Source organism: Hypanus sabinus, chromosome 21 (assembly GCF_030144855.1).
Source record: "Hypanus sabinus isolate sHypSab1 chromosome 21, sHypSab1.hap1, whole genome shotgun sequence".
NCBI classification, from domain to species: Eukaryota; Metazoa; Chordata; class Chondrichthyes; order Myliobatiformes; family Dasyatidae; genus Hypanus; species Hypanus sabinus.
This window is the reverse complement of record NC_082726.1, coordinates 2,367,078-2,379,345: the sequence shown is the minus strand read 5'-3', so window position 1 is coordinate 2,379,345 and position 12,268 is coordinate 2,367,078. Positions and strand designations below refer to the sequence as shown.

Below are 12,268 nucleotides of genomic sequence, written 5' to 3'. Positions count from 1 at the left end.
ATGAAGGTCAATGCACCATATGCCTTCTTAATCACAGTCAACCTGCGCAGCAGCTTTGTGTGTCCTATGGACTCGGACCCCAAGACCCCTCTGATCCTCCACACTGCCAAGAGTCTTACCATTAATACTATATTCTGCCATCATACTTGCCCTACCAAAATGAACCAACTCACACTTATCTGGGTTGAACTCCATCTGCCACTTCTCAGCCCAGTTTTGTATCCTATTGATGCCTCACTGTAACCCTTGACAACCCTCCACACTATCCACAACACACCCAACTTTTAAGTTATCAGCAAATTTACTATCCCATCCCTCTACTTCCTCATCCAAGTTATTTATAAAAATCACGAAGAGTAGGGGTCTCTTCAGGGAACAGATCCCTGAGGCACCCCACTGGCTACCAATCTCCATGCAGAATATGATTTGTCTACAACCACTCTTTGCCTTCTGTGGGCAAGCCAGTTCTAGATCCACAAAGCAAGGTCCCTTTGCATCCCACGCCTCCTTACTTTCTCAATAAGCCTTGTATGGGGTACCTTATCAAATACCTTGCTGAAATCCATATACACAACATCTACTGCTCTACCTTCATCAATGTGTTCAGTTACATCCTCAAAACATTCAGTCAGGCTTGTCAGACACAACCTGCCTTTGACAAAACTGTGCTGACTATTCCTAATCATATCATTTCCTCTCCAAATGTTCATAAATCCTGCCTCTTGGGATCTTCTCCATCAACTTACCAGCCATTGAAGTAAGATGTTGGGTGAAACAAAAGCTGGAGGTGTGACAAGTGAACATGAGGGAGAACTTCACTCAGGTGCTGCAAATTTGGAATGAGCCTGCAGCCTGAGTGGCAGATGCATGCTCAAATGTCAACATGATACATGGACAGTGGTGGTGGTGGGGTGGGGGGTTGGTATGGAGGCTTGTGGTCCAGGTTAATGACATTGGAGAGAATAAATGTTTTTCAGATTAAGTATGTGGAAGAGCCTGTTTCTATGCTGTAAACCTCATGACTCAGAATGGTTGGATAGGTTTGGGTTGCATGGAGTTTAAAGAGGTGTCACAATTGTCAAAATGGTCACCACTTATTAAATAGATGAGCAGGCTTGAAGTGCAAATGGCCATTTCCTCTTTCTGATGCCTGTGAATTGTAGCTTTTCAGCAAATACACCTACAACAGCGGATAACTTCAGGAAAATTAATTGTGTTGGAATAATGGAATGGGCAAAAAACGGTAGACTTACTATTAGTAAGGGTGAGTTCAAGTATGTTGATTTTATTTTTCTTTGAGATACAGCTCGGAATAGCCCCTTTCTCTGAAGCAGTTTAGTAAAACTGATTTTGCTAACAGTGTCACATTTAGACAACGTCAGGAATTAGCAACATGATTTATTCTGGAAAATGATTATTATGGATTTTGAACAACCAATAGTTTGAGGGATTCACTGTTCATCAGGCAGTGACTACCACTTTGTTTATGTTTGGAGATTGTGAAAAGGCATTGACCAGCCACAGATAGTTTTATGATATTCGCACAACCAACTCCATGTTTGTGGATGAAGTGTGATGGAGCTGAGAATAAATTCCTGGTGGATATCAAAGATAGAGGCTTGGCCTTTTAGGCGATGGTCTGCCTGTAGAACAGAATGCTATGTGTAATTGTCCATCCACCAAAAAAGCACAACAGAGATTCATTTGTACAAAAAACTCCCATTTGAAAAGAGGCCATGTTCTACAATAACTGAAAGAATTAAAGGATTACACATCAAAATACTGTAATAGAAAAGTTTAGATTTATTAAATGCTTCTAGAAAATAATGGTTAGCAAAATCTTCAAATCAAAGTAGATGCATGAGATTAAGGTTTGATGCAAAGGTCAGCCCAAACACAACACTGACAATGGGACAAAGCAGCAGAATTCATAGCTGGAATTATTTATTAGTAGTCAGGATTTGGGGATACAGTTACCAGAGTAATTCAGCGCCGCCATCAGCACTGCCATTTAAGGTTGAGGAATTAGGGTGCTGTTTGTAAATAAATGTCAAAGGAGCCAAACATAGAACATAGAATAGTACAGCACATTACAGGCCCTTCGGCCCACAATGTTTTGCCAGCCCTCAAACCCTGCCTCCCATATACCCCCCACCTTAAATTCCTCCATATACCTGTCTAGTAGTCTCTTAAACTTCACTTGTATATCTGCCTCCACCACAGACTTAGGCAGTGCATCCCACGCACCAACCACTCTGAGTGAAAAACCTTCCTCTGATATCCCCCTTGAACTTCCCTCCCCTTACCTTAAAGCCATGTCCTCTTGTACTCAGCAGTGGTGCCCTGGGGAAGAGGTGCTGGCTGTCCACTCTGTCTATTCCTCTTAATATCTTGTACACCTCTATCATGTCTCCTCTCATCCTCCTTCTCTCCAAAGAGTAAAGCCATAGCTTCCTTAATCTTTGATCATAATCCATACTCTCTAACCCAGGCAGCATCCTGATAAATCTCCTCTGTACCCTTTCCAATGCTTCCACATCCTTCCAATACTGAGGAGATCAGAACTGGACACAGTAATCCAAGTGTGGCCTAACTAGAGTTTTATAGAGCTGCATCATTACATCGCGACTCTTACACTCTATCCCTCAACTTATGAAAGCTAACACCCCATAAGCTTTCTTAACTACCCTATCTACCTGTGACGCAACTTTCAGGGATCTGTGGACATGTACCCCCAGATCCCTCTGCTACTCCACACTAAGTATCCTGCCATTTACTTTGTACTCTGCCTTGGAGTTTGTCCTTCCAAAGTGTACCACCTCACACTTCTCCAGGTTGAACTCCATCTGCCACTTCTCAGCCCTCTTCTCCATCCTATCAATGTCTCTCTGCAATCTTCGACAATCCTCTACACTATCTACAACACCACCAACCTTTGTGTCGTCTGCAAACTTGCCAACCCACCTTTCTACAAGTCGTTAATAAAAATCACAAAAAGTAGAGGTCCCAGAACAGATCCTTGTGGGACACCACAAGTCACAACCCTCCAATCTGAATGTACTCCCTCCACCATGACCCTCTGCCTTCTGCAGGCAAGCCAATTCTGAATCTACCTGGCCAAACTTCCCTGGATCCCATGCCTTCTGACTTTCTGAATAAGCCTACCATGTGGAACCTTGTCAAATGCCTTACTAAAATCCATGTAGATCACATCCACTGCACTACCCTCATCTATATGCCTAGCCATCTCCTCAAAGAACTATCAGGCTTGTTAAGCATGATCTGCCCTTCACAAAGCCATGCTGACTGTCCCTGATCAGATCATGATTCTCTAAATGCCCATAGATCCTATCTCTAAGAATCTTTTCCAAACCCAGTGGATTAAATCAGTTCAATATTGTAACATCTTTTTATATAATTTGGACTCTTCTCTCTATACTCCATCACCCCCTCCTCTCCCATTACCCTCTCTCTCTCCCACACCCTCCCCTTCTCCCCATTACCCTCCTCTCCCCCACACACCCCTTCTCCCCATTACCATTCCTCTCTTCCACATTCTCCCCACCTCCCCTTCTCCCCAACCTCCCTTCTCTCTCACACCCTCCCTTTCCCCCATGACCATCCCTCACTTCCCTCCCCTCTCCCACATTTTCCCCTTTCTCAACACTTTCCTACACCCACCCCCTCTACCCCATACCCTCCCTCTCATCCCTTCTCCCCATTGCCCTCCCTTTCTCCCTCATTACCCTCCATCCCCTACTCCATTACCCTCCATCGCTCCCAACCCCATTACATCCCCCCTCCCACACCCTCTCCCTTCTCCCCATTACTCTCCCCTTCTCTCATTATGCTTCCTCTCCCACACCCACCCCTTCTCCCTTATTTCCCTCCCTCTCTCCCACACTCTCCCCCATTGTCCCTCTCTCCTACACCCTCCCCTTCTCCATTGCCCTCCCTCTCTTTCTCCCCATTACCCTTTCCCTCTCACACCTTCCCCTTCTCTTATTACTCTCCCCCTCCCCGTTACCCCAGCTTTTTTCCCTTCTCCCCTCATTACCTTCATTCTCACCCACACCCTCCCCTTCTCCATTACCCTCCCACTTCCTCCCCATTACCCTTCCTCCCTCACCCACCTCCTTACCCGCCCTCTCTCCCACACATCCCTTCTGTTACCCTCCCACTCTTCTCCTCATACTCTCCCCAATAAACCTCCCTCTTCCACACTCTTCCCTTCTCCCCATACCTTCACCTCCTCATTTCCCTCCCCTTCTCCCCATTACCTTCCCCTTCTCTCCATACTCTCCCCTATGCCTTCCCTCCCAATCCCCCAAACCCTCCCCATTACCTCTCTCCCACACCCTCCCCTTCTCCCCATTTCCCTCCCACACCCTCCCTCTTCTCCCCTATTACCCTCCCTCTTTCATTCGCCCCACCCACCACTCTGTGGGGCCGGGCTCTGCCTGATTGGGAGGTGGGGGATGTGACTGATAAATCAGTGCCGGGCGGCGGCCCGAACCCGCTGTCTCCAATGTTGAACCTGCAGATCGCCCTGCTGCGGTGGGCCGCCTTTCTGGCGCCGCCGGCTGTGCGGGAGGCCTTGGTACCCGCTCCGGGCTCCTGGCTCTTCACGCCGACTTACAGGCCATACCCACGCGGGCGGCCTCACGCCGCGGCCCCGCCCTGCGCTCCTCCCCCGACCGATGCTCGGCCTCCGGGCGGGGGCCAGGCTCTGGCTGATGGTTGCAGTCCCTCCTCGGCGCTAAAGCGGGCTGGCGGGCCGCTGATGGACGGAACGACATCCACCAACACGCTCCCTTCCTGCGGGGAGACCTTACCGCCGTCTCCACTCGTCCTGATTCAGGTGGCGACAGCCGAGGAGGAGCCCGCGGCCCAGCCTTCTGCAGGCAGCGGCTCCGACCAGGAGGCGAGCCCGGGGCCGAAAAACAGGTACTGAGCTCTGGGTGGAGAGGTGGTCGGAAAGGGGCGGTGGGATGGGTGGAGGTGTGAGTGAGGGGAGGGAGGGGTGAGGGAGTTTGGAGTGGGCACGTGAAGGAAGTGGTGTATAGGAGGCCAGAGGGGTCTGGTGGGGTAGGTGAGTGAAGAGGAAGTTAGAGCAAAGGTGAAGGGGGTGGTGAGGAGGAGAGTGAAGGGTGGGTGGGGTGAGGTTGGAAGAGTGAGGGGTTTGTGGGGTGGGGGAGTGATGGGTTTGTGAGATTGGGAGGGTGAGGGAGTGAACAGTTTGGAGGTGGGGGAGTGATGGGGTGGTGAGAGAGGGTGAGCAGCAGTTCACTAGTCTTGTATTTACTGCAGTGGAGCAGATGATGATGTGGGAGCTGAGTGGAGAACCCCAGACCCTGAGTTGGTGCAGAAACTTGTTGCCCAGATTGAATATTATCTCTCTGATGACTATCTGAAAAATGATGCGTTTCTACTAAAGCACGTGAGGAGAAATAAGATGGGCTATGTCAGTGTTAAACTTCTGACCTCTTTCAAAAAGGTAACATCAAATTTTGTAGCTTGCATATTGCTTTATTCGTTTAGTTAAAACTTTAAGTAGTACAAACTATTATTCATTAGAATTGATTTGGGTCCTGTTGTAATGTGAACACAGTCACTGGAGAGACACTGAAGCTAGTAGATGCAGAAGTGAAGGAAGGTTTGTCCCAGTATTACATGACATTTTATGTGCTGAAGATCAAAGGTAGCGGGCAGGACAATTCTACAGTTACAATGTACTCCATCTACAATGCTTCCTTTGATTTACATATAATTTTCACACCACTTTCTTTCACACACCCACACTCCAGGACACCCATAATGAATGTTTGTTAATCAGCATTGTCTGGCATGCCATTAACTGATGTCCCCAGTTCCAGGAAACCACTGTCCAGGGCTACAGTTTAAATATAATCTACAATCAACGTTCAGATCGGATGCTGAAGTTGATATTTTACTATATATCCTAACTCCAAAATATGCCCTAACAGTTCCTTTGCTAAATTATTATGTTTGTCAGATTCCCTGGACTGCAGGTGCAGGAATGCTTGCATTACTTAAAAAAAACACGTCCCATTTAGCTATTTCCATGATCTGACTATTAGCCTTGACCCACAATCTTGACAGTTCCATTTCCTTCATTGGATGCTGTTTGACCCGCTGATTTACTCTAGTTCAGTCTGCTTTGCAATTAATCTTGTCATTGCTATCTTAATCAGACAATAGCAGTAACTGTTCTAACAGCAACCTCGGCACAAAAACTGGGGATTGGGTTCTCACTTGGGCAAACTGTCCCCTTGTCATACAAAATCCTGATGTAGTCATGTTCACAGCCCATGGTGTGCACATTGTTTAAGTGTGTGCCCCATAGCACAGAGTAGGAGGGAGTAGAAACACAATCGGGTTGAGTAAATACAAATTACAATAATACTGTATTTGTAAAAAAAATTAAAATGTAGCATGAAAGTTTCTGTCACTCCCCTACACAGCAGGGCTAATTTACAGTTGCCAATTATCCCAGAGACTGAGTTTGCAGCAGACAATGAACATGAGGAGCTCTTGACCTTGTCCCTGCCAATCTACTGTGACAGGTGCATCCCTCCATAATGGCATCGATAGGAATGACATTGACAGTGCTTGGAGGGACAAAGTCCTTCCTTCATCCTTTGTTTTGGTTGAGCAGTGTGGAAGCAAAAACTGGCATCTCAAGGACCATCAGCAGCAGTAGAAATTAGTATCAGTGAAATGTAGTTACTGCTTCCTGAATGTAGTGGTAAGGATAATACTGACTCTATTGTTCCAGGTAAAACATCTCACTCGTGACTGGCAAACAACTGCTTTTGCTCTCAGGAACTCGGAGCTTCTAGAACTAAATGAAGAAGGTAAAAAAGTGAGAAGGAAGTCAGCTGTTCCAGTTTTCCCAAGCGAACATCTTCCTAGTCGGATGCTGCTGGTGTATGATATGCATTTGTGTCCAGAATTTCAAGTTTTAAATCCTAATTCAGAATGTGAAACTGCTGGCTTACAAGAGAGGATAATGGAGCATGCGCTGAAGGCATTTGGTGTGTTCGGTCCAGTCGTCTCTGTTCGGGTACTGAAATTGGGGAAGGAGCTTCCTGCAGATGTGAAAAGGTTGAGCAATCGTTACTCTCAGCTGGGAACAAAAGATTGTGTCATTGTAGAGTTTGAAGATGTTGAATCGGCAATCAAGGCACACGAGTCACTTGGGAAAATGGAAGAAAAGGGGATGAAAGTGGTGCTAATAGGGATGAAGCCGCCAAAGAAGAAAGTAGTCAGAGAGAAGAATAGAGAGGCTGAAGATGTTAGCAAAAATGAGGCGAAGAGCGGCTCTGCCAATAAGCGAGTGGAGGAGTTGCAGTTCATGTGTGAAGATTGCTCAGCGTGCAGCTCTTCTGAACCGGAGAGTAACCCTGCATCTCCTATGCTTGGCCGCAAGTCTCACCTCAATAACCAGCTGATCCCCGGTACCTACAAGAACAATCACCTGAGTCCTAACGCTTCTCCCCGAGTGAGCCCATGGAGCAGCCCGCGCTCCAGCCCATCGCTGCAGCGGAAAGACCCCGCTTTGCACAAGTCCCCACTTGTGGTCAATGCTAAGCTCGGTGGTGCTGTAAATACTGAGGCTGTGAGCAAGTGGACTGACTATTCATCGGACAGCAGCATCACGCCATCGGGCAGCCCCTGGGTACAAAGACGGAAGCAAGCACAGGGAATATCGCATGAGAATACTCCAGTCGGCAGCCCCATGCCTTCCAGAAAGATGCACAACTCGGCTGGGCTCCCTTCTGGAGTGATCCGAATGCCCAGAGGACCAGATGGTACAAAAGGATTCCAACCTCTTGCAGAGAGGAGCAAGCCACTTGTAATCTGAGGGTTTTTCACTTTTGTAATCTACCTAATTATCCTTTGGAATTGTGTTGGACTTAGTACATGGTAAATTGAAATTATCTCAGTTAAACCAGATATAATGTAATTTAAATGTATCCATTTTACTCTGTTCTGTTAGTATTTCATCTAACTGCAGAAGTAAACTGCATTTTTTTAAATTTCAAGTATTTTGGGTGAAATATCCTACTTTTTTTTTATTTTACAGCCATTGTTTACAAGTAGATGTTATCCTAATCCATTGCCAACCTGCCAGTGCTATGAAAGTAGGGCCGGTTGTCGGGGGTCCTGGAACTATGAATTTGTGACCAAAGGTGCAGGGAGCAATGTTGTCCAGAGTGATGAGCTGAGATTTGCACTTGGTCGAAAAGTTGGTGTATATTGCTGTCATGTAAATAAATACAGATTAAGCATCCTTGTTTCATATTGAGTGATCCTTCTTCCAAAAAGAATTTTCTTCATTTTCCAGAGAATGTTCCTCCCAGTGTACTTGCCCAGAAGGCACTGCCTTGTGCAAGCCGAGGGGTGAATGAGAACTGCTGGCCTGCCGATCACTGTCAAGTTACAGTCCGATCACAAGTTCTTGTATCTCTAGAACAGAGCTGCTGAATGCTTGAACTTCCCTGTGCTCGAGTAGATTATGGTATGTTTATTGAATTTTGTTTGCATGTTAAATTGTCCAGTCCTATCCTGTGCAAGTACCTCTAGAAATCAACAGCAATTTTTTTTTTCATATATTTACGTTTTCTTTCGTGGTAGTGCCCTAACCTTTGAAAGTCCCATCACCATTAGACACACAAAGTGCTGGTTTAAATAGCTGAAAGTTGGAGAAGCCAAACTAGCAGACTGATTCATTCTGTGCTGTAGTAATGTTTGACTGCTGTAGGCAGTTAGTGTGGTGATCTTGTACCTCAATAGCCAGTACAGATAGTCCCCAAGTTACAAACGTCCGACTTACGGACAACTCGTACTTGTGAACCAAGGAAGGAGAACGCCGTCCGGCATTTTAAGTTGGATCCTGACGCCATCTGCCATCTTAAGTCGTTGCTATGTTGAGTGTTTAACTTTGTATTTGACTTAAAATTTTCTTAGTAAGATTCACCCTGACCCTGCCCCTCACAACAAAGACCAACAAACATTGGTGTGTCATAAAAAGAACAGATCGTGCAAATAATAAAAAAGTAAATAAATAATAGATGAAACATAAACAGCAGAGACCCTGAAAGTGAGGCACCATCACAGAGCTGGTTCAGTGCTGAGATGAGTGAAGCTGGTCCCGGAGTCTAATGCATCATCTGCAGCCTTTTGTTGCCTACCCCATCTAACTCAATGTGGCAAATAACCCATCATCAACCTGGATGATGGTCAACCATCATCAACTCTTGCTCCACCTATTTCCCTGTCACCTAGCCGACTTGCCATTCAGTCCAGTTCTCAATCTGAACTATTTTTGTCTCTTTCCCTCCAAAATCCACTGAGGTTCCCCAGTAGCTTGTCCATACAACTCCATGTTTCCACGACTTATAGCACATGGTCAGATTTTCAAGCTGACATTAAACAGATTAGATAAAAACACACCATTTGCAGTTACGCAGAAAGATTGTGTAAGTTTACTGTCACAGAACATTTTGTGGAAAGGAAAAAAACTGTCCAGCGTACAAGAGATCACAGGGTTCTTCCAGAAAGATCTTTTCAAATCTTGCATGTATTAAGTACTCTTCAGCAAAATTTGCAGACACTATTTTAACAAGCATTTTCAAATACATGCAAAAACATTCACCTCACAGGGGCCAAAAAATGTGAAACAATTTACCTTGATAAAATCTTTCAGAAAAGGTAATCCTCAATTATTTCCATAAGACATTGGAGCAGAATTAGGCAATTCAAGCTATTGGGGCTGATTTATTTTCCCTCTCAACCCCATTCTCCTGCTTTCTCCCATAACCTTGGAGGCCCTTACTAAACAGCAGTCTATCCACCTCCATTTTCAGCATACTCAATTGACTTGGCCTCCATAACTACCGTGGTAATGAATTTTCCATGTGTCCACAACTTGCTGTGTAAAGAAATGCTTCCCGATGTTAGTCTGAAATCACCCCTAACCAGTCTCCACCTATTTTCCCGTGTCTTTGTTGATGGATTAATTTTGGAGTAGCAGCTGGCATCCACCTTACTTATTCCTTAATGATTTAAACACTTCTATCATGTCTCCTCTCAATTTTTCTTCATAGTTCATACACTGCAGGGCTGGAATGAGTCTCGTTGCCCTTCTCTGAACTCTCCAGTGCTTTCACATCCCTCACAAAATATGGAGACAAAATTGTACACAGTATTCAAGATGTGGGCTCACAAGTGCATTAAGGAAAGCATCTTTAGACTCGAACTCCACTGAGTGCATGATCTAGCCCAACATTCTATTAGCCTTTCTAGTTGCTTCTGTGCATTGTCCAGATGTTGATAGTATAAGTCTACCAGAATACCTAAATCTTTCTTGTACAGTGCACTTTCTAACTCAACCCCATTGTGTATTTATATCTAATATTTCTACTTCCTTTGTAATAGTTTACATTTACTTACGTTAAATTTCATCTGCCATTTATCTGCATTTTGTTTAGATCTAACTATTGATTCTGCTGCAGAATGATATCAGCCTGTACCCCCTAATTTTGTGTTGTTATGAGCCTGCGGTCATACTGTGAGTGTTATTTTAAGAGTGCCTGAGTGAGGCAGGACTGTGATGTCTGTCACAGGCTGAAGCAGTTTGCTTCAGATTTTTATGCAGATGGGGAGAGAGAGAGAGAGAGAGAGAGGGGAGACCAGCTGCCAGAACTTCGACTGGTCACTGCAATGGTTTGGAACTCTTAAGCCCAAAAGATTGGGTTAAACATCAGCACACAGTGCACAATAAATGTAGGACTGTCACTTCGTAAAATCCATAGGGAGTGGATTTTGGGATATCTTGTGAGACCAACTTGTGTAGCCCTTGCCTGGGTATGTTGTGCGGTAACCACTGGGAGATGATATTCCCGTGACAGTCACTTTTAGTGATAATTCGTATGTGGATATGGAACAACATGATGGACAAGATCTATGGTGACTGTTATCTCGTTTTACCAGTGTAGAACCTGTGGAATACTTAGTACTTGCCTTCTCTCTCCATTACAATGGGTTACAAATATCTCTCTCCCCTCATTTATTACATGGATGACTGAACTTTCCTAATTTATCATCTCAAGACTCTAAGCCTTGTTCTCCCAAGCTCAATAGTTGGGAGTTATATTTACACACACATACACATAACACTGTTAATTTCTGTTTATCTTGGTTGAGTTACTATATTATAAGTAGATGCTAATAAAGGTCAAACACGAGGAAATCTGCAGATGCTGGAAATTCAAACAACACACACAAAATGCTGGTGGAACACAGCATTTTGTGTGTTACTAATAAAGGTAGTAGTTTTAACATTAAAACCTGGCTCAGTGTGTAATCTATTGTTGCTGGTATGCACAAAATTGGAACTTATTGATTATAGATTTAATTGGTTGCTTTTCAATTGATTTGTGTGTGGGAACCAGCAGCAATGGATATTGAGGCATTTCTGGAAGCACCAACCCCTGTGGCATTTGGGGATCCCAAAAAGGATGCCTTGTTGGCTATTGCTAAAGAGCTGAACCTTACTGAGGTCAAGCAGGCTATGAGAAAGCTAGAGACTTGGAGAGTAGTTGAGCACTTTGTATTTTTGAAGGCAATTGTTTCCTGAAAGTAAACCAGGTCACCTCAAGATCCAAGCTGGAACAAATACATTTAGAGAAACTTAGATTAGAACTAGAGGTTGAAGAGAGAAGACAACAAATGCAGCTGGAGGCTGCCGAAAGAGAAAATGAAAGACAAAGGAGGTTTGAGCTGGAGAAGTTAAACCTGTTACAGCAAAGGGGTCTAGCGTTTGACTCCGGTGAGATGTTTGTGGCCTGTCGGGAAGTTAAATTGGTCTCTCCACTTAATGAAGCTGAGATTGATAAATACTTCCCTCATTTTGAGAAGGTTGCTCAGAACTTAGTGGCCAAAAATTAGTTGGCCTTTTCTGTTACGGAGTGTAATGAAAGGTAAGACTCAACAGACTTACCCTGCCCTGTCAGTTGAAGATGCGGCTAATTATGAGATCGTGAAACGGGCGATACTTAAAGCCCATGGATTGGTTCCAGAAGCCTAGAGGCAAAGGTTTAGAAATTTGAGGAAATCTGTGAGCTAGACTTATAAGCAAATTCCACATGAGAAGTTTGTGTGTGTTTGACCACTGGCGCACATCTAAAAATGTGCATGATGATTTTTAACAGCTTGAAAGAATTGATTTTAATTGAAAAAT

The 12,268-nt window shown here is 44.7% G+C and overlaps 1 protein-coding gene across 2 annotated transcripts; it reads left to right on the top strand.

Annotated features, from left to right (window-relative positions):
- Positions 1 to 4,445: 4,445 nt before the first annotated feature.
- larp6a (La ribonucleoprotein 6, translational regulator a) lies at positions 4,446 to 8,320 on the top strand. 2 transcript variants are annotated; one of them, XM_059945852.1, is made up of 3 exons: positions 4,446 to 4,947; positions 5,311 to 5,497; positions 6,800 to 8,320. In XM_059945852.1, the coding sequence occupies exons 1-3, from the start codon at positions 4,529 to 4,531 to the stop codon at positions 7,886 to 7,888; spliced, it is 1,695 nt and encodes a 564-aa protein (XP_059801835.1). In that variant the 5' UTR covers positions 4,446 to 4,528; the 3' UTR covers positions 7,889 to 8,320. The 2 variants fall into 2 exon arrangements, with proteins under 2 accessions (XP_059801835.1, XP_059801836.1); XM_059945853.1 differs by lacking the exon at positions 5,311 to 5,497 and having other exon boundaries at positions 4,739 to 4,947.
- Positions 8,321 to 12,268: the final 3,948 nt, after the last annotated feature.